Source organism: Alligator sinensis, unplaced genomic scaffold (genome assembly GCF_000455745.1).
Source record: "Alligator sinensis unplaced genomic scaffold, ASM45574v1 scaffold1191_1, whole genome shotgun sequence".
Lineage (NCBI taxonomy): Eukaryota > Metazoa > Chordata > Crocodylia > Alligatoridae > Alligator > Alligator sinensis.
In genome coordinates, this window is record NW_005843133.1 from 9,039 (window position 1) to 35,747 (window position 26,709).

Here is a 26,709-nt window from a genome sequence, read left to right on the forward strand (position 1 = left end):
CCCCCCACTATGACATTACTGGAGGTAACTAGTTAACCCCGATTTCTCAGGAAGAATAAGAACACCTACCCTGTTGCCCACTTTTGCTTGTACTTCCTCCAGGTCACTCACTTCCTCACAGAAGTCAACAAATTACCCGAAAGAATTCAACAACTTCCTTCTTTCCTTCTCAGTTCTATTTTCATCTGGGTATTATTCAACTGGCACAGGTTTGGTTTTGTGGCTTAACATGTTAGCCATCATTTCCATTTGTTCTTGCTGGGTGATTATCACAGTGTTTGGGGAAAAAGGGAGCACCTCAGGTTTATCATCAAATTATTGCCACGAAAGGAGCTTATAGTTTGTATTCTATAGCTGGTGTCTCCTATAGTTTGGAAATAGCTATGTGTGAACAGAGCAGTGGGTGGGAAGAGATAATGGTCTAATGACAGCTGGACCAGCCAATGTCCTTAGCTAGACATGGTGGTTGGCTCCCTGCAGAGCTCAGGGCAGAGTATGCCCTGTTTAGGACCTTACTGTCCTAATCATTGGCTTAGCTACTGAACAGCCAAATCCTGAAATGTTCAATGCAATTACGATGACAGCCTAGACTAAAAAAATCTGCCCAGACCTCCAGAAGAAGTCAGGAGGACCTGGTCATCTGAAGGGATATTTCTCATCGTGCTGCTCTGAAACCTCTTAGAAAAGATGTTGAACTGACACGTGGGCTGATAATGGGCCAACTCAGATCCATTTCCGTTTCCATCTAAGGCGGGCAAAGATCAGGGTCTTGGGAGAAGCGCCTATATTACACGTCTCGATGGTTGTAGGTGTTGCATTTATTGAGCCTTTCTCCTCTCCTCTACTGTGCTCCAGGGGACTATAGCTGTCTCTCCATTTCCCCCTCGCTTTGCTGATGGAGTCTCATTGTCCCTTCCACCTCCCAAGTTACTCGCTTTCAGCCTTTCATTGCCAGTACAGCTGCTAGAGAGCCGCTGCCCTTTGCTGTGACGCTCGCTCACTGCTTCCACCGTGCTAGTCCTTAATGGCTCTGCTCTTCCCTTGTCTTCCGAGCTCCACTGCCGAAATTTTGCACTTCATGGCCCCTGCTTCCGGTGCCTGCGCGTGGTATATTGCTGTGGAGTTTTTGTCTTTTCCACCGGAGATAAGCCCAGTATGTCTGGATTGAAACGATGTTCTTCCTAAAGTTTCGCTTCGGACTGCAGATTCTCTAACGAGATCGAATAAAATGTGCGGGCTGCTCTCTCGGCTCCCTGCTGGGATACGTTTTTCTTTCAGTCTACAAAGGAAATCCTCGTAAGGTCGGGAGTCGATCAGCGGGTCAGACGAGGCGGAGAGCATTTGCTTTCAGGACTGTGATACAAGTATGCCGGTTCTGAGAGACTTCTTCCCAGGAAATACTTAGAAGTAAGAAACACAGATTTCTGTGGGTGACAGTTTTTATTGGCCTAACTGCTTAGTTGGACTTGGAATAATTAGGTGAGCTTTCAAAAAACTGCATGGCTGGGATAGATGAAGACAACCTTCAAGTTTACCTCAGGAAGAATGGGGCTGCATTTAAAAGCTTATCTAAGTTTATCCCAACTGTTCAGTTGATCCAATGAAAGGTCTCGCCCACAGAAATCCTTGCTTCTGGCATATTTCTTGGAACATCCCGACTACAACATCACTTAACACTGAGAAGCGAGAAACACCTTAAATCCTACATGCCTGCGTGCCTGGGCATGTGCGTGATCTTCGAGGGCATGATCTTGATTTAGCGTTACATCGTAGCACTGTCGCGCCGCTGGGTCTGAGTCTCGGGCTGGCGACGTGATAACGCGTAGAACACAGCTCCCAGCAGTGCGCTTGCTCCGCCCGTGGGAAGCCAGCCGCGGCACGCTCTGTGCAGTTATTGGCTGGGACTCTGTGTGCCGCTGTTGGCCAATGATGTAGCCGGGGATCTGGCGGCCGGTCCCGGCCGCGCGCTGAGATGAGGCTGAGGAAGCGAGAGCCAGGGAGTGAGTCAGTGCAGGAAAGCAATGCCGACTCTGCGCCGCACAGCCACGTCCCGGGACTGGCCGGGTCGCACCATGAAGCGACGAGCTGAGGGTTTCTAACGGAAACAAACCTTGTAAACGCCTGCGTCAGAGCTGCCCTTCTGGGACATGAACGGCGCTGCTGGAAGGAGCCGCCGGGTCTCTAAACGGCAAGTACTTAGTCTTTTGTTTGTGTTTGGCGTTTCCGACTGGGCTTCCGCCGCAATTCGCTATGCGATACCAGAGGAAACGCAGAAAGGCTCCGCAGTGGGGAATGTGGTAGCGGACCTAGGGCTGGATATCAAGCGGCTGTCGGATCGCAAGCTCCGGGTGATGTCTGGAAGCAGCAGGAAGTACTTTGGGGCAGATCTTGAGAGCGGGCTGCTGTTTGTGAAGGAGCGGATAGACCGAGAGGAGCTCTGCGGGGCTGTCTCTCCATGCACCTTGAGCTTTGAGGTTGTGGTGGAGAACCCGCTGGAGCTATTCAGCGGCGCTGTGGAGATCCAGGACATCAATGACAACGACCCAGGTTTCCCCAGCAGCCAGATGAGACTGGAAATCAGCGAGTCGGTGACGCCTGGAGCGCGCTTCCCGCTAGAGAGCGCGCAGGACCCTGACGTGGGGATTAACTCTTTGCAGACTTATTGGCTCAGTGCCAACCAGCATTTTGTGCTCAACGTGCAGACACGAGGGGATGGTAGCAAATATGCAGAACTGGTGCTGGAGAAGGAGTTAGACAGGGAAGAGCAAAAGGAACTGCAGCTAGTCCTTACAGCCCTGGATGGGGGCAGCCCGCCCAGATCCTCCAGTGTGAACATACAGATTGATGTCCTGGACGCCAATGATAACGCTCCGGTCTTTAACCAGTCCACCTACAAAGCGAGTGTAAGGGAAAACACACCCAGGGACACTCTGGTTGTCCAAACCAACGCTTATGACTTGGATGAGGGGCCCAATGGAGACATCGTTTTCTCTTTCAGTAGTCACACGCCTGCCAAGGTGCGAGAACTCTTTGCGCTGGACTCTGCTACTGGAGAAGTGAGAGTCAAAGGGCAGCTGGATTACGAGGAAGTGAAATTCTATGAGATTTACATACAAGCTAAAGATAAGGGTCCTTATCCGGAAGTAGCTCATTGCAAACTGTTGGTGGAAATCATTGATGTCAATGACAATGCTCCGCAGATTCAAGTGACCTCAGTGTACAGCCCTGTGCCCGAAGACGCAGTTCCCGGGACAGTGATAGCCTTGTTGAGCGTAACTGACCTGGACTCTGGAGACAACGGGCTGGTAAACTGCTTCCTCTCCCATGGAGTCGCCTTCACACTCAGTTCCTCCCTAAAAAATTACTATACGTTGAAAACCAAAGCAACCTTGGACCGGGAGCAAGAGTCTGAGTATAACATCACCGTTATAGCCAAAGACTCGGGCTCGCCCTCCCTGTCTGCGGAGAAACAGATATTGGTGGAAGTATCAGATCTCAACGACAACGCGCCCAGCTCTTCCCAACTCTCGTACGACGTTTATGTGGCAGAAAACAACTCCCCTGGTGTTCCAGTATTTAACGTCAGTGCCTCAGACCCGGACCTACACCAGAACTCGCGTCTCTCCTACTCTATCCTGGAAAATGGCCCCTCGAGCCACCCCCTGGGCAGGTATTTTTCTATTAATCGAGAGAATGGCACCATCTACCTCCTTGTTTCCCTGGACCACGAGGACCTGCCTGAGTTCAGAATGACGGTGCATGTCCAAGATGGAGGCACCCCGGCCCTTGCCACCAACCTCACAATCCACGTGTTCGTCACAGACCAGAACGACAACGCGCCCACGGTCCTGTACCCGCGTCCAAACGGCGGGCCTTCCTACCCGGAGATGATCTCGCCAGCCGTCAGCGCCGGTCACATGATCACCAAGGTCATAGCCTGGGATGCGGATGCGGGATACAATGCTTGGCTGTCTTACATCCTCCTTTCGGCCACGGACGCCAGCCTCTTCTCGGTGGAGCTGCGCAGCGGGGAGATCCGCACGGCCCGCCAGCCGCGGGAGGAGGACGCTCCCATGCAAACCTTGGTCGTCTTAGTAAAAGACAACGGGGAGCCCGCGCTGTCTTCCAGCGTGACCGTCACCGTGACTGTGGTGGAAAGGGCAAAGGAGGCCCTGCCGGACGCCACCAAACTGGCCACAGCGCGTGACAAAACGAACCATTTGACTTTCTATCTAACCCTGGCTGTGATCTTGGTCTCCGTGACCTTCTTTGTCACCGTGATAGCAGCGGGCATCTATAAGTTTTACAAATGGAGGCAATCCAGAGACATTTGCAGCAGCTCCAGGAGCACTCTGTACAGAACGCCGGGGCCTTTCAATCACGTCGATGCTGTCCGGAGCGGGTTCACGCCCCCGAGTTTCTACCAGCAGATGTATCTCACCACGAACTCCCACCACAGCGACTTTCTGGGGAAAAAGCCTTTGGCCTCCAGCGCCCTTGGGAGCTGCCAGAACACACTGAACAGCTGCGAGCCGGGACTGTACCACCAGGTATTAGGCGCACAGGGCAGGCTTTCTGCACCCTGCCAGGTAACGTAGCCTTCTTACACTACTTGTTAACATGTTGGCAGTTCTCGGACAGAGGTGATCACAGATCAAGGCACTGACTCTGGCCGCATACAACTGTACCGCAGCTTTCTGTTCGACTGGGATTTACTAGTCTATTACTGAACAAGAGAAATATTGAATGACCCTAACCTTCCATGTCCACATTTGTCAGGCGTGAGTTTGATAGGCTTTGGCGGTTTGTCTAGTGCCAGCCGGAAATAGATTTCCAGGGTTTACTTGCTCTACAACTATTGCTTTGCTAATGAGGTCCGGGGGATCCCTCTCACTACTACATTACTCGTATTGAATAGCTGCAGAATTAGTGCAAATGTCCTCTAGTTCAGGACACGCTGAGACTGCAGCTCTGCAAACCGGGTAGTAAGAATTTATTTATTCGAATTAGCGCACGGGTAAAATTGGGAAGGATCCTTGGTTGGTCAACTGGGTGTGCATTGGGTATGAACGTTAACTTGAGACCTACAGTAATCTCTTCTCGGATAATCTATCTTCAACTGTTTTTAAGTTTTCTGTATAATGAAAGCGTGAAGGGAAAGGTTTATTTTGGAGCTTTAAGCTTTCGAAAGGAAATCAACTAATTCGTGTTAGCGTTAGCGATTTTCCCCAGCCTCTGTCCACATACCCAGGACCCTCGCTATGCTTGGGGGTGCGTGGAGGTGAAAATCCAGACCTTACAGTTCTGGAATTAGAATAGGTGGACTGCGTGAACTGAGATGACTCAGAGGAGAAACAGTTTGTTTTTCTTGTGCAAAGTAATATCTCGTGGGGGACGGTGTAGATTTGTATCTTCCTTTCTTCTGAATTAATTATAGCTAAAATCTAGGCTGAATTAGAATACGATAATTTTGTATGTGGTTTCACATGGGGGAAAAACTGGATCTTAAAATAAGTAGGGATTCCTTTCTGACGACCTTGCTAGATGTGTAAATTATGTATGTAGTAAGTGTTCTTAATATCTTTCCTATTATATTTGTTATCAAGTAATTGATAGAGAATGGGACTAGGCTACATTATTTGACTTTGATGGTCATCACTAGATACACCGAATGAGTTGGGTTGTAGTTGTGCTAACTTTGGTTCGAGTGGGACCTAGGGATGTAAACTCTGTGGGGTTTTTTTCCTTTGGTTTCACTTGATTTCTTTATATTTGAAATAGCATTGAATTTTCACCTGGAAAATATTATTTGACAAGAATGAATGTTGTAGGATATTTGCCTAGTTTTTACCAATTGATTTTCTGCAATTAGACTTGCGTAAGAGCTTCCAGTTAAATTCATCTGGCTGATCTGAGTTAGAAAACATGCCTCTCTGCCAGGGCTGAAGCCTGTGGTTTCTTAGTCTGGAGTGGTATGTGGTTTGTGAGGAATATACAGAATTGTCGACACGCTACTAAAAAGTCACGTGAGTGTTGAAAGATATAGGGAGAGAAATTCAGCATTCTGTAGACGTGCAGGAGTAACACGCATGGGAAAGCAGTGACAAATTAATTTTATGGGTTTAATATTTCCTCTGCTTTGCTCATTGGCTGAGTCCCCCTGGCGCTGTCTGCCAATGAGGTGCTGAAATCAGAGTGAATGGAGCCTGCAAGCCGGGAAAATACAGTATAACCCTGGGAAGCCTGGCGAAGCACTGGCAGAAAACGACAGCAGGAGAAAAGCCTGTCTTCGGCTGCAGCCGGTTTGATTGTCACGGCATCATTAGTTCCCGGAAAGGTCTTGCCTGTTTCAGGCAACGGTGGGAATTAAGCTGCATCACTAGGAGCAGGTAGCTTCTTTTTTTCTCTTGCCATTTGGCGTCATTTCGGGATAGATCCGTTGCTGTGTCCAGAAGAATTCAGAGAATATGCCAAAGTTCAGGTATTGGATATCAGTTCCTTGCCGGTTCGGAAGCTGCAGGTCACAGGTGTGGCTAACCAGCAGCATTCCCGAGTAGATCTGGCTTCTACTTCTAAATGATCGGATACATGGGAGGCGCCTTGTGGCTCTAGATGTTCTAGAATGTACGATGTAACTAGAATTTGTGACTGAAGGTCCCAAGACGAAACACCAAGCGATGGAGATCACAGGCGTTAGTGATAATCCTTCCTGATACCTGAAAAGAGAGATGCTTTTGGAAAACTGGGAGTCGATGTCCTCAGAACAATGGATCCGCTGGAGAAGGCTCAGGATCCTAACATGGGGGATCCCGCGCCTTCTCCATCAGGAGATTGCTATCGGCTGTAAAGTGATCGCCAGCAATCACTGTGGTCTGGAAGTGAGGAACCGCGGTGATGGGCGTCTCATTCAGGACCTTGTGCTGGGAAAAGCTTTGGACAGAGAGAAACAGGCAGAATATCTGCGCGGTTCTGCCAGTCCAGAGCTACCAGCAAAGGGCCACAGATGTTAAAGACAATTCCCCTGTCCTTGATTAGCCTGTGGTGCCATCTTGTCTGTCAAAGCGTTCGCTCGCCGTCACTTTGGGGGTGACGTAAGTGGCATCACGTAGTCGCTCCGTAATTGCAGCACGCTGTTCGCGACGGGCCCAGAAGCAGGGGATGGCAAGCGAGTGTTTCACCACGAGCGAGGGGCTGCAAGGGCGCTGCAGCGTCAAAGCGGGCGCCTGGATGGGAATGACGACGCCCTGGAAGTGACTCCAGCCCAGGTGGTGGGGCCATCTCTGAGGCTGCGCTGGGCAGCGCCGGGGGAGGAAGGAGCGTGGGGAAGAGACTGCAGCGCCCCCTGGTCCTGCCGCCCCTCCAGGGCGAAACCCGCCTTCCGCTTCCAGGTCTCAGTGCTTGCTGCAGTCGCAGTCGGGCAGTGGCCGTCTCTGCGTCCCACGGCCAAGCCTCGCCGCTCTCCGATCTCAGACTCATCGCACTGAGCCTTTCCGACGTGAACTGCACCCTCCCACCGCCAGCCCCGAAGCTTCCTACGGGGCTGCTGTGCAAAGGAAGCCCCCGGGCCCTGGCATTGCACCTCACGGCGCGCTCAAGCTCTGGAGGCTGCCGAGCTGCCTCCCCTTGGCAGGCTTCAGGCGGAGCCGGAGCCGTTTGTCAGATCAGGTGCTGCTGTGACAGCGGGAGCACAGCGGGAAGGGCAAGGAGGGGTCCTGGTCCGGGACGCATCCACGCTCGGAAAAGTAGCGCGTCGCTCTCATGTCTTCCTCCCCCGGGTGCGGGCACACAGCATCGGTCCTGCTACTCTGGCCTTTGTCCGGAACCTGGCTTGGCTCTTGTCGCTGCTGAGGTGGCCTCTCGACAGCTGCAGCTTCTTCCTGGCTGCCCGCAGGGAGCTCAGAGCTATGGCTGCGAGCGGCGCCTTGGCTGTGGAGGAGCGCAGTGACGTCCTGCTGCTGCCCGCGGAGCTGCCTCCGGGCCCTGCCGTCGACAAGGGTCTCTAGAAAGGGTGTCGGGAAAGGCTCCCGCGTTTTCCATCCGCGCCCTCCAGGGGCGTCTGGAGGGAGCGGAGTAGTTGCACACTGGGACCCACTCCCTCGGCTCTCCCGGCTGAACCTGCCCGGATTCTTCACCTTGATGTGAGGAATCCCAGAGGTGGAGGGAAAGCCTCCATCTGGTGCTGGGGAAGGCTCTGGGCAAGGATTCGCAGGCTCTGCACCGCCTGCTAATCACGGCCCTGGTCAGCGGGTTTCCTGCTAAATCGGGTGCTGGTCTCAGCTGTTTTCAACTAGTTCTGTACTAAGCTGGAAAATGCTCCAGAGGCGTCTGTCGGAATAACACAGAGTACGAGGGACCAGATAAGGAGAAAATGGAGAGATCGACTCTCTTTCAGTAGCTCAGTAATCGGAAAGCCCGCAAGTTGATCATTGTCCATAAAAAGACTGGAGAGCTACGAATCCTAGGAAATGGGGGCTCTGAAGAGGGCTCAGTTCACAAAATCTGAGTAAAGATGTTACCATGAGCCTACGGTTAGGAGGTGGGACTTTGGGCGGGGGAGAGCGGAGCATCTGAGGACAGGATTGAGATCACAGCTACAGTACCAGGATCACGGGCCCTTTCCAGCTGGAGCGGGTGGCGAACCTGTTCAGTCTCCGCCAGCACGAGAGATCAGAGCCACCCGAGCCCTCCTGGGACAGAACTGTCCCGTACCAGAGATAGCCCTCGTGGTCAGAGACAGTGAGGAGCCACCCATGTTTACCAGGACGCCTGTGAGAATGAATATGAAGGAGGACCCACCCCACACTTGAAGCACTTTTCCCAGTTGCTGATGTGCCCCATTGCTACTCTGACAGTGGTCTCGGGCCTCTTCGCTGTTCTTGTCATATATTTCTGGCCTTGAGTGCCATAGAAGCACAGCCGCTCCGACACACCTTGCACTACTTCTCTGGGAAGGAAAAAGCTCCGTAGAAAGGTGAGACATTTTGGAGATCTTCAAATGAATGTCAGGCTGGATCAGAAGCTGAGGTTCTCGGTTGCCTTTGCGGGAGATCCTTTTCTCTTTATCCTCGTCAAAGGCCCTTTAGACTCATTCAGAGAAAAGCAACTGCGCGGTTAGTTCACAGGACACCAGGAACACGGACACTCTCCTGCATGTCAATCATCTCGGAATCTGCAAATAGGCTGTGATTTAGCACATTCTTATGATGCTGTCAATTTGTTGACAGATTACTTATTTTTGTGGTGACTCGTGTTTTGAGAACATCGTTTACCCTTTAGTTCCGAGTGAGGGGTTGGCTTTAACATCGAAGTCCTTGGTGAAGAAGGCAGAATATAAAATAGCGTTAACAATTGCACTGTTGTCTGCCTGCAGCAGTCCTGAAAAGGTTACAGTCAAGTTGTAGGTTTCTGAAAATCACACTTGTTCCGTAAAACTACAGCGAAATCCTCACAGACAGTGCTGCTAAAATGATCATTTCTCTCTTTTTGAGTACTGGATTATTCCTGTGACTGAGACACCGTGACTTACTGTTTCCTGATTCTTGCGTTGCGGGGTGGTAGTTACTGGGTGTTTAGCAAGTAAGACCTTTTATCTGGTTATATCTACGGCTCAAAAATTATATTGAGGGCATTCTGCCAACTGAGTGAAAATGTGCAGTGGAGTCTTCATCTGGCCATCAAGCTATACTAAGTCCTTTTTCACGGAGCATAAAAAGCCACTCATCACAGAGACCATAGCTCTGCATGCATCACAGCCAGGGATTTGTTCTTTGTTCGGAGGAGATGGATGATAGCTGAAGTCACCATTGTGGTTGTTTAAGAGAAACTGTGAGGATGTTTGTACCTTGTGTGCTTCCCAGACATGCTGTTTCCTTGAGAACCAGAATGTGAGCATCTAAACTTAGCTGCCAACGCGAATGACTAAAAGCTTGTGAAACGTAATTCTGTGGGAGTTGGTCCTGCTGACGCAGACTAGAAGCGCTAGTTTATGTACCTTTAAAAGGTTTAGGAGGGGTTGTCATTGGCCGACAGCGGATGGAGCTGTTATCCAATTAGCTGCTGATCTAAGATGCGGGGATCTGCTCTTCCTAGTTCTACTCCCCTCCTCCAGCGCCATGGCTGAGATTCAGCTCTCCTCCCCCATCCCACCCCCTCTACTCTGACTAACAATCGCTGCTGCAGCCAAGCAAATCTGAGAGCTGTTGTAATAGCTGTGGAGAGGAAAACCGAGGGATTTTAGCCGCTGATATCCAGACCCCGGCTCGTCTTTTGTGTCGAGACCGGACAAAGACTCCTCCTAAGAGAGGAGAACTCAGAAATGGAGCCCCGAAGGCCCCGGCAACCCCCTTGGAAATGGCAAGTACTGGGTTTGTTTTCGCTGTGCGTCTGGGGCTGGGTCTCTGGGCAGATTCGCTATTCAGTGGTGGAGGAATCGGAGCTGGGGACAGTGGTGGGGAATGTGGCTCAAGACCTGGGCTTAAAAGTGGCGGATCTTTCCGGTCGCAGGCTGCGCCTGGGGTCCGAGGAGAGCAGACGGTACTTTGTCGTGAGCCTGGCCAGCGGCAATCTGCTGGTGAACGAGCAGATAGATCGAGAAAGCCTGTGTGGAGCCAGTGTGAGCTGCGTGCTGCCGGTGCAGGTCGTTATAGAAACCCCCCTGGAGCTCTTCCGCCTGGAGGTCGAGATTCTGGACTTGAATGACAATTCTCCCAGGTTTCCCACCACCCATCGCACTGTGAGGGTAGCGGAATCCTCCACCTTGGCTGCGCGCTTTCCTCTGGACAATGCCCAGGACCCAGACGTGGGGACTAACACTGTCAGTTCCTACCATCTCAGTCCCAACCCGCACTTCTCTCTGACCGTAAAGAACCTGAAGGATGGCAGACTTTTCCCAGAGCTGGTGCTGGAGCGTGCTCTGGACCGGGAAGAGCAATCTGAACACCAGCTGGTCCTGACCGCCTTCGATGGAGGAAACCCTGCCCGGTCGGGAACCGCACAGATAACCGTGGTTGTTTTGGATGCCAATGACAATGCCCCACTGTTCGATCACCCCGTGTACAAGGTCAGCCTTCTGGAAAATACCCCGGTGGAGACTCTGCTCATTAAACTCAACGCTACTGACCCAGACGAGGGCCCCAATGGAGAAGTACAGTACTCCTTTGGAGTTCACACGTCTGACTCAATCCGGAAGTTGTTCGCCTTAGATCTCCACACTGGGGAGATCACTGTTCAGGGAGCTCTGGATTTCGAAGAAACGGGTTTCTATGAAATCCACATAAAAGCCAAAGACAAGGGGGTGCCGGAAATGGAAGGCCACTGCGTCGTTCAGGTGGAAGTGGAAGACGCCAACGATAACTCCCCAGAGGTCCTGATGACCTCCCTGGTGAATCCAGTGCCTGAAAACACTCCGTTGGAAACCGTGGTGGGGCTCTTGAATGTGCAAGACCGTGACTCTGGGGTCAACGGGGAGGTGAGCCTAGAAATCCCACCAAGTCTGCCATTCAGAATCAAATCCTTCGACAACCACTATTCTCTGATCACCCGCGAGAGCCTGGACAGAGAAAAGATTGCCCAGTACACGATTGACCTGACCGCCAGGGACGCGGGGTCCCCGGCTCTAACCACGAAGATCACTATACTGCTGAACATCTCCGACGTCAATGACAACTCCCCCAGCTTCTCCCAGCCCTTCTACAACTCCTTCCTGCAGGAGAACAACCCCCCGGGCTCCTTGCTCTGCACTGTGTCCGCTGCTGACCCAGACGAAGGAGACAATTCCCGCCTCACTTACTCTATAGTTGAAAGCGAAATCCAGGAAGCTCCTGCCTCGTCTTTTGTCCATATTAACCCGGACGACGGAAATATTTATGCCCAGCGCACTTTTGATTTTGAGCAGTTTCGTGTCTTGCAGATTCCCGTGGCTGTGCAGGACTCTGGGTCTCCACCTCTCAGCTCCAATACTACCGTCTACATTTTTATTCTGGATCAGAACGACAACTCCCCCGCCATTCTGTACCCGGTGATTGGCGGAGGGGTTGCAGAGCCCCAAAGGGTCCCCCAGTCTGCACCAGCGGGGTACCTAGTCACCAAAGTCACAGCAGTAGACGCAGATTCTGGCTATAACGCCTGGCTCTCATATTCGCTGCTGCAGCAGTCTACAGATCCCACTTTGTTCCGGGTTTCTCCTTACACGGGAGAAATCCGGACTACCCGCGGGTTCCAAGACTTAGACCGCGCTGAGCAGAAAATCCTCGTGCTCGTCAAGGACAACGGGGACCCTGCTTTGTCCAGCACGGTCACCATCCTGGTTTCCTTGGAAGAAAAAGTATCTGAGGAAAGCTTCAAAGCTCGCGATTTCCTTCCAGATCCCAAAGCTAAACCTGACCTGACCCTCTATCTGATTATCGCGCTAGTGGCCATTAGCATGGTCTCTCTGGTTACTTTCATCATACTGTCTGCAAAATGCCTTAGGAAAAAAGATAGAGAGTCCCCCTGCTGCGGCCTGAGCGAGTCGCCCTCCAGGGATTTTTTCAAACACTCCAGCCCAAAGCTTCAGTTGAACTCGGATGGCACGTTAAAGTACATGGAGGTGACCCTCAGGCCCTCAGACACTCAGAGCCAGTGCTATCGGACCTGCTTTTCTCCGGGGTCAGACAGGAGTGATTTCACGTTTCTGAGACCTTTGAGCTGTCCCCCCGCCAGCACCCTTCCGATGGAAACTGATGCTTTCCTACCTGGTAAAAATACACTGAACGAACCCGGCCAGGTGAGAGTGCTTTTGCCTTTCATTCCCCACAAGTGGCCCTGTGTCTCAAAACGTACTTTGAGCGTGAGCGAGGATAGAGCAGCGTAGTGTCTGGGTACAAACCACAAAAATGTGTCAGCATCATGAGTACGCTCGACCACCAACGGGTTCTTTGGGTTGTTGGGCATGTGTGAAATAACGCTAGAAATGTTACTTGTAAATTAGATCCTTCAGACACACTCTAACCTAACGGGCTGCTAATTAGTGTGTGAATCAGAAAGTTCTTTCATTCTGTGTGTTCTCATTTGATTGTCCTTTAAGCAATGAAAACCTTATAACATGATTATGAATTCCTGGAGTGTGAAAACAAGTACTTAAGTCATATTAATCTAGGAGATCTGATGGGGGAAGGGAGGGAAGGAGAGAGGAATAGGTATTAGTCTTTATTTTCATTTAACTAACATTCAACTCTAAACGACAGTGTCTGCAGGTTTCTGCTCCTAATTTAAAGCGTTTTGATTTATTCAAAAGATCATCCAGTGGTTTTTAGAGAAAACGCTTTTCTGTTGAAAAATCATCAGTCCAGCTAACAGTTCTGCAGGCGCCGTGGCTGACACATACGCTGCGATCACGGCGAGTTAGCTTTGCTTTCTATTGTCTGTTTGTTGCCTGGTGTCTCTAGGTTAAAAATTGCAGGTTGCAAGGGCCTTCGCTGCACTGTGTCAACTTCCCTACATGGATTGGTGCTCGCGTTGCTGTACTGGGAAGGTGCCTGCTGATTGGACGAACGGAAAGACACTCTTGGCCAATGAACAGGAGGCTAATATTGGAGATCGGAACTCACCCCTCCCCTTTCCACCGGAGCCGAACAAGAATCTGTCAATTTGAGCCCAAAACAATGAATGGGAGAGGTAAACAGTGACCACAGACCCCCCATCCCCCACCCCCGTTTGCGTTACAGAACCACAGATCAGCTTCCAGGAGTTTAAGCAGACAGGCTTTCTTTGCAGTGCATCGCATCCCTCTGTGGATTTTAGCGAGATGCGAAGATCAGGAAAGTCTGCCTGGTTTCTGGGATTCCCGCGTTTCTTCCCTTTCTGTTTGTTTTTGCAGAGTGCTTCCGCGCAGATCCGTTACTCTATCCCGGAGGAACTGACGCGGGGTGCTTTTGTGGGAAACATTGCTAAGGATCTAGGGACTGACGTGGCAAAATTGGCGGCTGCCAATCTCCAGGTACTTTCTGATTCTGATTCTCAGTATTTCTCTGTCAATGTGAACACAGGGGTTATAGTGGTCAACGACAGAATAGACCGAGAACATCTCTGTGGGCAGAACTACCGGTGCTCTCTGCACCTGAAACTCGCAATTGAAAACCCGGTGGAGTTGTATCGCATTGAGGTGGAAATCTTGGATATCAATGATAACCCTCCGGCGTTCCCGAGTAGCGAGGTCGCATTACAGATCTACGAGTTGGCGTCTTTGGGTGCCCGCTTCCCGATCCAGCCGGCGCAGGACCCGGACGTGGGCTCCAACGCTTTGCAGACCTACCACCTCAGCGCCAACGAGAACTTCAGCCTCAACGTGAAGGCGCGCACAGACGGAGGCAAATTCCCGGAGCTGGTGCTGGAAAAGGCCCTGGACCGGGAGCACAGGGCCGTCCACTACTTGGTTCTGACAGCTGAGGACGGCGGCTCTCCGCCCAGGTCCAGCAAAGCGCGAATTGCTATCCAGGTCTTAGATGCCAACGATAACCACCCGGTCTTCGACAGGCCCTCGTACCGCGTCCGCCTCGTGGAAAACGCGCCCCTGGGAACCCTCGTGGCCAGGCTGAACGCCACGGACGTGGACGAAGGGCCTAACGGAGCCGTGCGCTACTCGCTGAGCAGCCACAACTCCGAAGCCTTGCGCGAGATATTCGCAATAGAGAATCAAACGGGAGAAATCCGCGTCCGAGGGAAGGTCGATTTCGAAGTGGCGGCTTTGTACGAGATTGAAGTGGAGGCCAGAGACATGGGCTCCCCTCCCATGGAGGAGCACTGCAGTGTGGTGGTGGAGGTCACGGATGTGAACGACAATGCCCCCGAGGTAGCTGTCACCTCCTTCTCTAGCTCCCTGAGCGAGGATGCCCCTCCTGGCACCGTAGTTGCCGTGCTACATGTCAGGGACAGAGACTCAGGGGAGCACGGGAGGGTCCAGTGCCAGGTGCCCAGCGACCTCCCCTTCCTGCTGCGGAAAGACTTTGAGCACCAGTACTCGCTGCTCACCAGTGCCCCACTGGACCGCGAGACCATCCCCCAGTACAACGTCACCATCTCCGCCGCTGACTTGGGGGATCCCCCTCTCTCCCGACACATCATTCTCGCCGTTGCCCTTTCAGATGTCAATGACAACCCACCGCGGTTCGAGAGAGCTTCCTACGAGGTCATGGTGGCGGAGAACAACCCGGCTGGGCGAGTGCTGCTCACTGTGTCTGCAGTGGATCTGGACCTGGACCAAAACTCGCGGCTTTCCTACTCCATTGTGAGCGGCCCAGGCACAGGCCCTGCTGCCGACCCGTCCCGGTACGTCGCCATACATCCAAGCAATGGGCAAATTTCCTCCCTGCTTTCTTTCGATTATGAGCAAACCCCCTATTTCCAGGTCCAGGTGGAAGTCTCAGACGGCGGCTCCCCACCTCTCAGGAACAGAACCGTCGTGCACGTCTTCGTCACGGACCAAAACGACAATGCACCCGGCGTGCGGTTTCCTCCGGCTGGGAGGGACGCGACAGTTCAGCTCAAGATCCCTCGTTCTGCTCCCCCTGGGGCCTTAATAACCAAGATCGGAGCGGTGGACTTGGACTCCGGACTGAACGCCTGGCTCTCCTACCACTTAGAGCAGGCTACGGATGCCGGTCTCTTCAGCGTGGCCCTGCGCTCTGGAGAGATCAGGACGGCCAGAGCCCTGGAGGAGCAGGACGCAGAAGCGCAGGAGCTCCTCGTGGTGATTAAGGACGCGGGAGAGCCGCCCATGTCCACCGCTGTCACTGTGCTGGTGCTCCTGGAGGAGGGTGTTCCGGAAGCCTTCCGGGGACTAAGGGCTCACACGGCAGAAAGCGAGAACATCCCTGGCATAACTCTGTACTTGATTGCTTCCTTAGCAATCGTCTCGGCGATCTCCTTGGCTGGCTTGGTGGGTCTGGGTGTCCGATGCCTCAGGCGTGAGACCCGCGCGGAGTCCTCCGGCCTCGGGTGCTGTGCCCAGGAGGACACACTCGGTCCTCCCCCGAACCACTTGTTAGGACACTTGCAGTACCAGCCCGGCGCAGCGGACACCATGATCGGTGTCCAGGTGACCCCCACGGCTCCCCCTGCCCGGGGATACAGATCCTGCTTTTCCCCAGTCTCGGACATCAGCGAGTTCATGTTCATGAAACCCTCGGGAAACACCTGGGGCAGCAACGCACCTGATCCCTGCTACTCTAGTGAGGTGAGCATCAAGTATTGACCCTGCGGCTCCGGCGCCCCCAAGCTGACCCAGTCTGGTCAGAGACCCCGACCCGTGAGCCGCAGCCTGCCTGTTCACGCCTAGGTCCTAAAGGCAGGAGACTCAAGTAGCCTGAGGGTTTGAAGGCGCTCGCGGGATACTGCTCGGTGCAGGCAGCCTGTCTCCTGCCCGGCCGGGGGAGGGGAGCGAGCGCTCTGCCCTGCCTGCTCCCTCGACCTGCCCTTGCGGGTCATGTCAAGCCCCAGGGCTCGTCGGCAGCTCTGCCTGCTCAGTGCTCAGCACCTGCAATTTCGGATTTGTTGGCGGGCGGGAGCTGACAGTCCACGCGGGGCTCCGGGTTTCGATTTGTCAGTGACTCCCGGACGTCTTCCCTGCGGGTGTGGAAGCGACGGGGCTGGGGCAAGGGGAGCAGGCTGGGCGGCGGGGGGGTAGGGAGGGGGTTTGGGGAAGGGGCGACGCTGCTGGGAGGCGCGATGTGTCGCTTGTCAGTCTCCAGTGCTTGCCGACTTTGCGCCGCTGTTTGCCAATGAGCTGCTGAACTGTGCCTTTGTGATCGGCTCCCCACCCCCGGCTCCAGCTCCAGCTGCCTTCCTGCAGCCGCGCCGCCCTTTCGGGTCACCCGGGAGCAGCTGAGAACGGGGCTCCGGGGATCTCGGAACCGGCGGCGCAGCGGTCGGTCCGGAGCCGGCTCCTGCTTCTCGGCGCGTACTTCTCCCTGCCGGATCCGGCTGCTGCACAGACTCGATACTCCGTGCCCGAGGACCGCGAGCCGGGCTCTTTTGTGGGGGACTTAGCGAAGGAGCTGGGGGTGGACGTGCGGAGCCTGGCCGCCCGCAATCTACGCCTGGTCAGCGAAGGCGGGCGCGAGTATTTCCAGGTGAACCTGGCCAGCGGAGTCTTACTTGTGAATGAGAAACTAGACCGGGAGGCGCTGTGCGGGCTGAGCGCCACGTGCTCCCTGCACCTCCAGCTGGTGCTGGAGAACCCCCTGCAGCTGCACCGCGTGGAGGTGGACGTCCAGGATGTCAACGACAACGCCCCCAAGTTCCCGAAGCAGGAAGTCTCCTTGGAGATCAGCGAAGTCGCCAGTCCTGGGACTCGGCTGCCCCTCGAGGTAGCAGAAGACCCGGATATGGGCTCGAACTCCATCTCCACCTACCAACTCAGCCCCAGTGATTACTTTGCCCTAAGCATAAGCGTGAGAGGGGATGGTGTTAAAATGCCTGAGATAGTACTTGAGAGATCCCTGGATAGAGAGAAGGTGGCTGCCCATCATTTGACCCTCACTGCTCTGGATGGTGGGAATCCAGTTAGATCAGGCACTGCCCAGATCACGATTCATATCCTGGATGCCAATGACCACTCTCCTGTGTGTGAACCTCCCATTTCCACCATTTATCTGGAAGAAAATCTGCCAGTGGGCACCTTGGTTACAAAGGTGAATGTCACAGATTTGGATGAAGGCCCCAATGGGGAGGTTGAATATTCTTTCAAAGCCAGCAACAACGCTCCAGATAAGTTTCCCAGGCAATTTAGCTTAGACCCTCTCACAGGGGAGATCAGAACCAAAGCCCTTTTGGATTTCGAGGAATCCAGTGCTTATGAGATCACAGTTCGGGCCAGAGATAAGGGTTCCCCAGCAATGGAGGGTCATTGCAACTTGAGAGTGGAGCTGGTTGATGTCAATGACAACAGCCCAGAGATTGTGCTCACCTCTGTGTCCAGCCCAGTACAAGAAAATGCACCCCTGGGCACTGTGATTGCACTCATTGCTGCCAAGGACAGTGACTCTGGGGAAAATGGACAAGTCCATCTGCACATAACTAAAGACCTTCCATTTAAGTTGGTGACTTCCTTCAAAGGGCATTATTCTGTGGTCACTGATGGGCCTTTGGACCGGGAAAAAGCTGCTGGCTACAACATCACAGTGAGAGCCACAGACTCTGGGTCCCCTCAGCGCTCCACACAGAAAACCATCTTCCTTCAGATTGCTGATGTGAATGACAATGCACCACGGTTTTCCAGCCCTTCCTATACAGCTCATGTGCAGGAAAACACACTTCCTGGGACATCCATCTTCTCTGTATCAGCCTCTGACCCTGATGTAGGTGGCAGCTCCAAGCTGTCATACTCCATTGTGGATCATGGAGGCCAGGATTTACCTTTATCAACCTTTTTTCACATCAACCAGGAAAATGGCACCATCTATACTTTGCAAGCTTTAGACTATGAACAGGAGAAAGTGTTCCAGGTGCCTGTGGAGGTGAAGGATGCTGGGTCCCCACCTCTGAGCAGCACGGCCATAGTCCACCTGTTTGTTTTGGATCAGAATGACAATGCTCCCACCATTATCTATCCCTCAGTTCCGGAGGGTTCTGCCTTCCAGCAGGCTGTCCCTGCCTCTGCAGAACCGGGCTACCTGGTAACCAAAATTGTGGCTGTTGATGCTGACAGTGGTCACAATGCCTGGCTGTCTTACTTGCTTCAAGAAAGCAGTGAGCCATGTCCTTTCAGTGTAGAGCACTACTCAGGGGAGATACGAGTAACTCAGACCCTCAGAGAATTGAGCCTGTCCCACAGGCTGGTGGTCCTGGTGCAAGATAATGGGACTCCCTCTCTGTCAGCTTCAGTTACTCTCCTCATCCCCTTGGAAGAGAACAGCCTGCAAGACTTTGCCAAGTCCATGGAACTTCCTAAATCACAATCCAGAGCTTCCAGTTTAACCCTCTATCTCATAATTTCTTTGGTGGCCATCTCTCTGGTAGTGTGTGCGATGCTGACCATTTTGGGTGCTAAGTGCCTCAAAGCTAGCCCTGGAGCTGTGGGCTGGCCTAACATATTCTGTTGCAGGAGGACTGGACATGAGCCCACCACATATTTCCGTGGGCAGCTGAAACCAGGCCTTGGAGGAACTGGCCTGGTTTCCCAGGCACAATGCTACAAATCTTGTCTCTCTCCAATGTCTGATCAAGGTGACTTCCTCTTCATAAAACCTTTCAGCCATTCTTCTACTGGAGAGAGCATGGCTGCCTTTGAGCAGGTGGGCAGCACCTTAGCCAGTCCTTGTGATGGGGTAAGATTAATTTGTGCCTTGTTGTACTGTCTGTTAGTGCAGCTATCCATAAATACTCACGTTAACACACTATTCTCTTCCAGTCCTTTAAATACACTTAGCAGCCTCCTGGAGAACAGCTACTGCCATCACCCATCTAGCAAGAGGCAGGGGAGGTGAAGGTGTAAATAGCATCTACCACTAGAATGAAAGCTCCTACATTAGCAGTAGCTGGTCTGGGGACTTGGGTTGATTTTTTTTCAATGACATTTAAAGCCATTTTTGTGTGTTGTTGTTTTTAGATTAATATGTTGCCTTATTAATTGTATGTGAAAGATTTTCATGTTTAACTTTTGCCACTTTATGGACCATAAGAAGCTATACTTGGAACAGAGTGGTTTATGAAACAAGCTTCTTCGTTTCAATATTTTACAGGTGTGCTATAGAAATTAGCAGTTGATGATATGGGTGTAGTATTAACTGCTGACCATACCAGACTTCTTTAAACTGGGAGGCCTAAAGTGAAGTGCCGAAATCCATACTAATGTACCTGAATACATGTTTCCATTGCAAAATATGCTGTGCACTCACATCTCCCTCTCATTTCAGTGCAATGTGGGGATTCTTAATACCTCTGAAAAAAGCTACCCAATTATTTAGACACCTTGTTTTGATAATTTGGGATTCAGCTTTAAAATCATATTTATGTCTGTAACCCTCTGTCCTAAAATGGAAAATAACAATTAGAACATCATTTTAGAAAATAAGTAAGGAGGCCTTTTTTACAAAATGATTTTGTGCATTTGTTTATATACATTTTTGCATATGCATTAAAAAAACTAGTGGCCAATAATATATGCATATATTTTTGTACCTCTGTGTGTGACTGAGTATATAGTTCTTATTTATCTACTATTTAGTCTATACACAACTTATACAGCAATGATGTTTTGGGGAAGTCAGCAGTTATCCTTCTGCTTTTCTTTACCATAATCACCAATGCTAAAGTAAATTCGTGATATCAAATCTTCTGTGAAATGAAAAACTAGGTCAGCTGTTTCCATTTTCTTTACTAATTGCATGTACAGGCTGTATTATCTTGTATGGCTGCTGTTCTGCTTTATAGAGCCGAGACTGCTCATTCCCAGTATGGCCCAAGAGAAATCTCTGCAGTGTTTCAAGTAGCACATTATTACTCCCAAGTTAATTAAGAACATGGCTAGAATGATTCTTAGAACTAGTTGTATTTCAGATAGAAAACAGTTCTGCCATTTAGCTTTCTTCACAAAGAGTTGATTCAAACCAGAAATAGACAAAGCTGTTTCATGTATTTCTTTATTTACAAACTGTCCATTGTCTGATAATAAAACAATGTGGGTGGAAAGTAATACAAGGCCAATAATCAAGTTTCTTAGAGTGCTGTTATGTCTGTAGTCTTTTGTGTCCCCTAAACAAATAATGCATGTTATTGTGAAAGGAACACTGTTTTTGCCATGGACAGAAAACTATATTGTAGTTCATCAAGGACAACAGCATCCAGGAAGAGACTGATCAAAATATAGACACTGTAGCCAGGATTGGGTTCAGGTATTTTTAAAAATGGAGAAAGGATAGATTAGGAAGTTCTGATATTATTCTACCTTTTGCCATTTAAACATACCCTTCTCAGTGTCAATTAGCTCTGTTTCCTCCCTGGCTCATTACATTTATAGAGTTCTTCAAGTTAAATTGATGTCATCAGTTTATCATATGCTTCATTTCTTTCACAGATTGGTTTCCCAACCTGCTTTTGGAAAATTATTCCCTGAATTGTTCTGTTATGCTTCCTAGCAAAAATCTTGCTTCAGAAATATTATGGAAAGAAAGGAACAGGGAAAGGGACAGAGTCTCATTGTTTATTTTGTTTGTTTGTCCTGGTTGGTTTGTTTCCCTTGAAAAAGAATACTTCTCTTGTTGCTCAATTTCATTTTTAAATTATGCTCTTTTATCTATATACAGCCCTTCTTCAGCATAGCTGGATTTTCACTTTGGAATAATCTTGGACCAGGTTGCTTTGATATCTAAAAACAAGAATAGAAACATTAAAACACTTTTCTTTTCCCTTGCAGCAAGCACAGCCTAATACTGACTGGCGCTTCTCTCAGGCCCAGAGACCTGGAACTAGCGGGTGAGTGATTCTTTTTCTTTTCCTCTATACATATGCAGGTTTTTCTTGTTTTTCTCACTGGTTTCAATTCTGGTAGAAGGTGTCGGATTGGTAGTTCTGGAATAGGGCTTCTTGGTTTATCTACAGAATAGATATAACATGGGAAACAGGGCAAGCTTCTTCTATCCCTACTTCCTTATCCAGCCCTGGCTTTAGGTTCAAGCCTCACCTCCAAGGAACAATCCTGAGCAGAATGGGAGTTGGGATGCTTAGAGAGGAGAATCTGTCTGAGAGTACAAGATTACTTCAACATTATGTTTGGTAGTGCTGTGACTGTTGCTGTCATATTGCGTGCATACACACTACTAACTTTCTGACAGTTAAGCCAACTTAACTTTTTTAAGTCAACTTAACTATCAGAGTGTACACAGATATGTGGAGCAGTCAACTAAAATGCAGTACAAGATAATATACTTCTGAGGTGTATTATCTTGAGTCGCATTAGTTAAGTTGACTTAGCTCACAAGATGGCTGCCACCATGTCAAGGAGCTGTACATGTGTATGCTCCAACATGGCTTAACTTAAGTCAACTTAGTTAAGTTGACTTAGCTAAGTCACCTTAAGTCGGCTTGGTACATTTGTACACACCCATTTTGTCACTAATTCTAGTGTTCATAGTTCAAGGAGGATTATTGATAAATTGGAGAGGTTTCAGAAAAGAGTCATGAGAATCATGAAAAGTTAGAAAACATGCCCCTGACTGAGAGATTCCAGGAGTTCAATATATTTAGCTTATCAAAGCAAAAGTTTGGTAGTGACTTGATCATAGCAAGTACCTACATGGGGAGTCAAAATTTGAGACTGATCTCTTTAGCTTAGCAGACAAAGGTGTAACAATATCTAGTGGTTTGAAGTTGATGCTAGATACATTCAGACTAGAAATAACAATTGTTATACAATAACATTGTGTTTTTACCAATGAGAGCAATAAGCCACTGGAACAATTGACCAAGGGTTATGATGGATAATCAATCATTGGCTGGCCATCTTTAAATCAATACTGGATTGTTCTTTCCTTTCATAAAAGAACAGCTGCAGCTCAAACAGCAATTAATTCAGGGAAGTCCTATGGTTTGTGTTATATAGGAGGTCAGAATAAAAACAACAATGTACTAATGCACATTGATCATATGTGGGCAACAAGGAGTTAAATTCTGGCCCCCAGGCTTCCACCCAGCTGCAGAAACAGATACAATCTCCAGACTCCCTCTCCTTTGAGCTTCCCCTTCCCTATTCCAAGAGGCAGGATGGTTCATCCTGGTGCAGTATGGAGTGCCCGAGAGGCACTATGCAGTGGGAGAGCCTACAGCTAGGGAGCTTAAAGTGAGGGAGCGTGACAGGGTGCACCATGCAGCAGGGGTGGGGGTGCCTGAGTACATGGTACAACCAGGGTGAGGGCCCAACTGCTCGGTGCAGCAGGGGAGGGGAGCATGCAGTGAGTGGCCCCTGGGGCCCATAGTCCCCATTAGTGCAACCCCTGGCTGCTTAAAAGTTGGACAGCTCTAGACTAGATGATTACAATGGTTTATTCTGTGTTTATAATCTCGTGTTTAGTTTAGTCTATGACTCCTACACAGAAATAGTCAACAAGGGTCATATAATTACTAATGCAAGTAGTCAATGAACATGTACAGTAGGCTGCATTTTGGCTCTATATGTATGAAGTCTATGGATGCGTCTATACGTGATGCTTTAATGAGCATTAGCCTAAGTTAATGTGCATTAAGCATGCATCTACACATATGTACACTTAATGTGCATTAAAAATGGTAAATGTAGGCTATTTGTGCCTATGCAGGGATCAAAATTAGGTGCAAATAGTAAAGCACATTAAGAAACATGTAGGCACGTTAAAGCAAATTAATGCTTTGTGTCGACTGACAAGTTAGTCAACATACAACGTTAATGCGCTTTAGTCTACACATGTAGATGCTTGCCTAAACCCACTTAATGTGCAGTAAGCTAATGCACATTACATTTAGGTGCACTTAAATGCATGTGCAGACATGCCCTATATGTATGAACTCTGGACAAGAATAAGTCAAAAAAATTGCAGCCAAGCAAAAGCCATAACTAGGAGGTATTAGATGCTAGAGAAGGAGGGAACCTCTCATGTTTTAGCCTGGTGGTGCTCAGATTTTTTCCCTGATGCAAAACAGACAAAAAATGGTTACTTATGTCAGTAGTTTAAAATGCCTTGCACTATTACTAAATATCACTTATCACAGGGGCGGGCAATTATTTTGGGCAGAGGGATGCTTACTGAGTTTTGGCAAGCCATTGAGGGCCACATGGCAGGCAGCCCAGGGCAGATTAATATTAATTTTCTAAATTTTTTAGGGGCCCTGAAGGCTAGATAGAATGGGTTGGCGAGCCACATCTGGCCCCTGGGCCACATTCAGATTGGTATCAGCTGATACGGTTGGTTAATCATTGGCTATCGGTATTGGTCAAGAAAATCTTTATCAGTGCACCCCTACTTTTAACAAAAGTTAAGTAACTTGCATTAAGGGCCTAATTCTTTTTCCAATGTGGACATGCCCATAAGCAAAAACAATGCATTCTATAATTAGGGTACAGACTTTCAGTCAAATGAAATGAGTTACAGGTGAGATTTACCAGGTTATCCTCAATTGTTCCACAGTAGATGAAAGTTAAATAGTGGCACGTTAGCCGTTTTTACTCAGTGGTAAGATTCCTGTATTTAGCTTTTACATATTGTAGGGTAATTGTGGGCATACAAACAGCAATTTCATGTCAGCCATTTTGTGATATGTCCCTTCCCATTGTAACTCTTTTTAATTTGTTTCTCATCCCCTGAGATTGTAAGATATATAAAACAGGGCCTAACTTTCTGTGTTTGTACATTAGCAATCACAAGAGGACTAAGCACACTGGTGTCCCTCCGGCCCCCCCCTGCTCATAAGCATAAGGAGTGATGGTATAGAGAAGCAAAAAGATTTCTATTGAAAATAGAAATAGGTTCATCAATTCATGATACAAAGTCCCATGAAAACACTCAATGACTGCATCCCCAGGAGCAGGGGCATACGGATGCTGTGGGGAAAAAAGCAGAGGCACAAATTCATGCTGCTACTTTTTGCCCCAGCACACGTTCCTGCACGTGGGGTTAGCATGGGGAAAAATGCTCTGGGTGAAGTAAGGGAGCCTGGCCCCAGCAGCCTTACCTGGGATCCTAGAGGACTCCCAGGGCTCCAGTGATGGCAATCTGGGAGCGTGGAGCCTGGCCAGTAGCCAGAGCATGGCTTTGGCCAGCCAGACTCCTGTTTTAGGTGGTATACTCCGCCACCACATGCGCCGCCCCACTTTTTTCCATGAGCTTTTTTTTTTATACCAGGATTTCCTGGAATCTAAATTTGGCTCTACGCTGCTTATTTGCAGTGTGGAAAACCAAATCGTGCATTGGGTGCATTTTGCAGTGCCTCAAAAGCCTTTGAGACACCACAAAATACACATGTGCTTGTGTGGATGCAGCCAATAAGATTAGCACTGCCACAGCTATAAAGCTTCTTAATTTATTAAATAATCTGATTAGTTAGAAAGAGGAAGCCAGTTTACTTAGTTTAAAATACCATTAGTTATGTTTTGATTTATAACAAATGCAGCTGTCATAATCTCTAGATGCATGTAGGTGAATATAAAACACCAGTTAGCAACAAACACAGTACAAACCAAATAAATTCCTCATCTCCCCATCCCAGATAAACTAAACTGAAGATGATAATGTTTAAATAGTCAAAATAAAATTAATTTATACCCTCATTCTCAGCATAATGATAGACAATATGGGAATATGAGTCTGAGAATTTAAATAGGTTCTTTCCTTCTGAGCTAACAAGGCAGGTGATGCCAGGGAATCAGCATTTAGTGCTTATAGAAGAGGAGAGAGAGAGAGATCTACATTGTTTCTTACTAGTGAACATTCCTGCTGATCCTGAAATTGCCACCAAGAAGCATAGATACCCACACTGTATCCCTGCACATTCACAAAGTTGCCTCTTGAATGTCCGAGAGGCCACTTAAAGGGAACCTTGATTTGAACTGTGCTTGCTATTTTAGGCCCCAGTTCAGCAAACTGATGCATTTAATCACATGCTCGAGCACTTTTATGAATTGGGCCCCTACTTTCAAACTAGCACTGAGCCAAATAAGTGCTGTACAAATCATGGTTTTGTTCAATCTGTCAGTGATGAAGCAGTGTTAAAATTGCCTTCTACACTGGGCCATCAACCTCATATAGCAGCAGGTAAGAGAGGGGAAAAACTTTGTAATGAGGCACCATTTATTTAAAAACCTTGGACCTAGCTAAGATAAATGATATTCTTGTCTACAGAAAAACTATCGGGAATATTTTAGAAGCATTTTCTACTTAATAGTTATATTTTGTTTTCTCCCTCTGATTCATGTGTTATTGGACTTTTGATACTAAAGGAGAGACACTGCCACTAACGTGCAGTAGCAACAGGCTACTTACTACACAGTAGGTTATTGCTACTGTGCAATAGAATCAGAAATGACCCATGTGCCCTCTGGACTGTGCAGTACCACCAGGTACTGCACAGTCATTTAGTATTTGCTACCAACTGCATGCACTGTGAATAATTTGTTACATTTAGCTTTTTTTCTTTTTGTGGACCATTTGCAATCAGGTTGTGAATTGCCTGAGTTTACTTTTTTCGCTTAATTGAGCATAAATCTTTTCAGGTCAGAGTTAGGTGCAAAAGTGCTGTTTCTGTGAGGATCATTTGAATATGCAGCCACAGTCATGAGCAAGAACAGTTTTGCATATGAATGTATTTGCTGAATATTTGCTGTTCTATCCAATGTGCAGTTGACTACGGCTATTTTATCACACTTCAGACTTGCAGTACTAGGCAGCAGTGCCCTCAAATACACAATGAGGTTCTGCATACACTGCTTCCCAACCTGGAGCAGTGCAGTCACATTTGCTTCCTGCTAGTGAGTGAAATAACACTGTCACTCAGCAGTTACACTAGTAGTGTAACGTGGGGTGGGCAAATGGGGCATGTGCCCTGGGCATTGCCTAAGGGTGAGAGACAGCTGGCCAGGCACGTTTTTTCCATGCTTTGTCTCTGAGGTACAAAGGTTCCAGTTCAGGAAATAGCCTGCATAGAGCAGTGCCGTATTTGGGGTGCCATTGCCTGACACAGTTACTTTGCATTGTAGACACACAAACGCGC

The 26,709-nt window shown here is 49.3% G+C and overlaps 2 protein-coding genes across 5 annotated transcripts in view; both read left to right on the forward strand.

Annotated features, from left to right (window-relative positions):
* The first annotated feature begins 2,147 nt into the window (after nt 1–2,147).
* On the forward strand, nt 2,148–8,003 carry LOC112548361 (protocadherin gamma-C3-like). Its single transcript, XM_025193933.1, has 3 exons — nt 2,148–4,540; nt 7,127–7,318; nt 7,631–8,003. The coding sequence occupies exons 1-3, from the start codon at nt 2,148–2,150 to the stop codon at nt 8,001–8,003; spliced, it is 2,958 nt and encodes a 985-aa protein (XP_025049718.1).
* A 574-nt stretch (nt 8,004–8,577) lies between these two features.
* Nucleotides 8,578–26,709, forward strand: part of LOC102386556 (protocadherin gamma-C5-like) — a 57,025-nt gene continuing 38,893 nt past the window's right edge. Inside the window, exons 1-3 of one of the 4 annotated variants that reach the window (XM_025193930.1) lie at nt 8,578–10,353; nt 10,504–12,763; nt 21,389–21,447. In XM_025193930.1, coding sequence (XP_025049715.1) covers nt 10,316–10,353; nt 10,504–12,763; nt 21,389–21,447 — 2,357 coding nt within the window. In that variant the 5' untranslated portion in view covers nt 8,578–10,315. Of the gene's footprint in view, nt 10,354–10,503; nt 12,764–13,424; nt 16,211–21,388; nt 21,448–26,709 lie in introns of those variants that run through there. The other 3 variants (XM_025193931.1, XM_025193932.1, XM_025193929.1) reach the window with 3 other exon arrangements.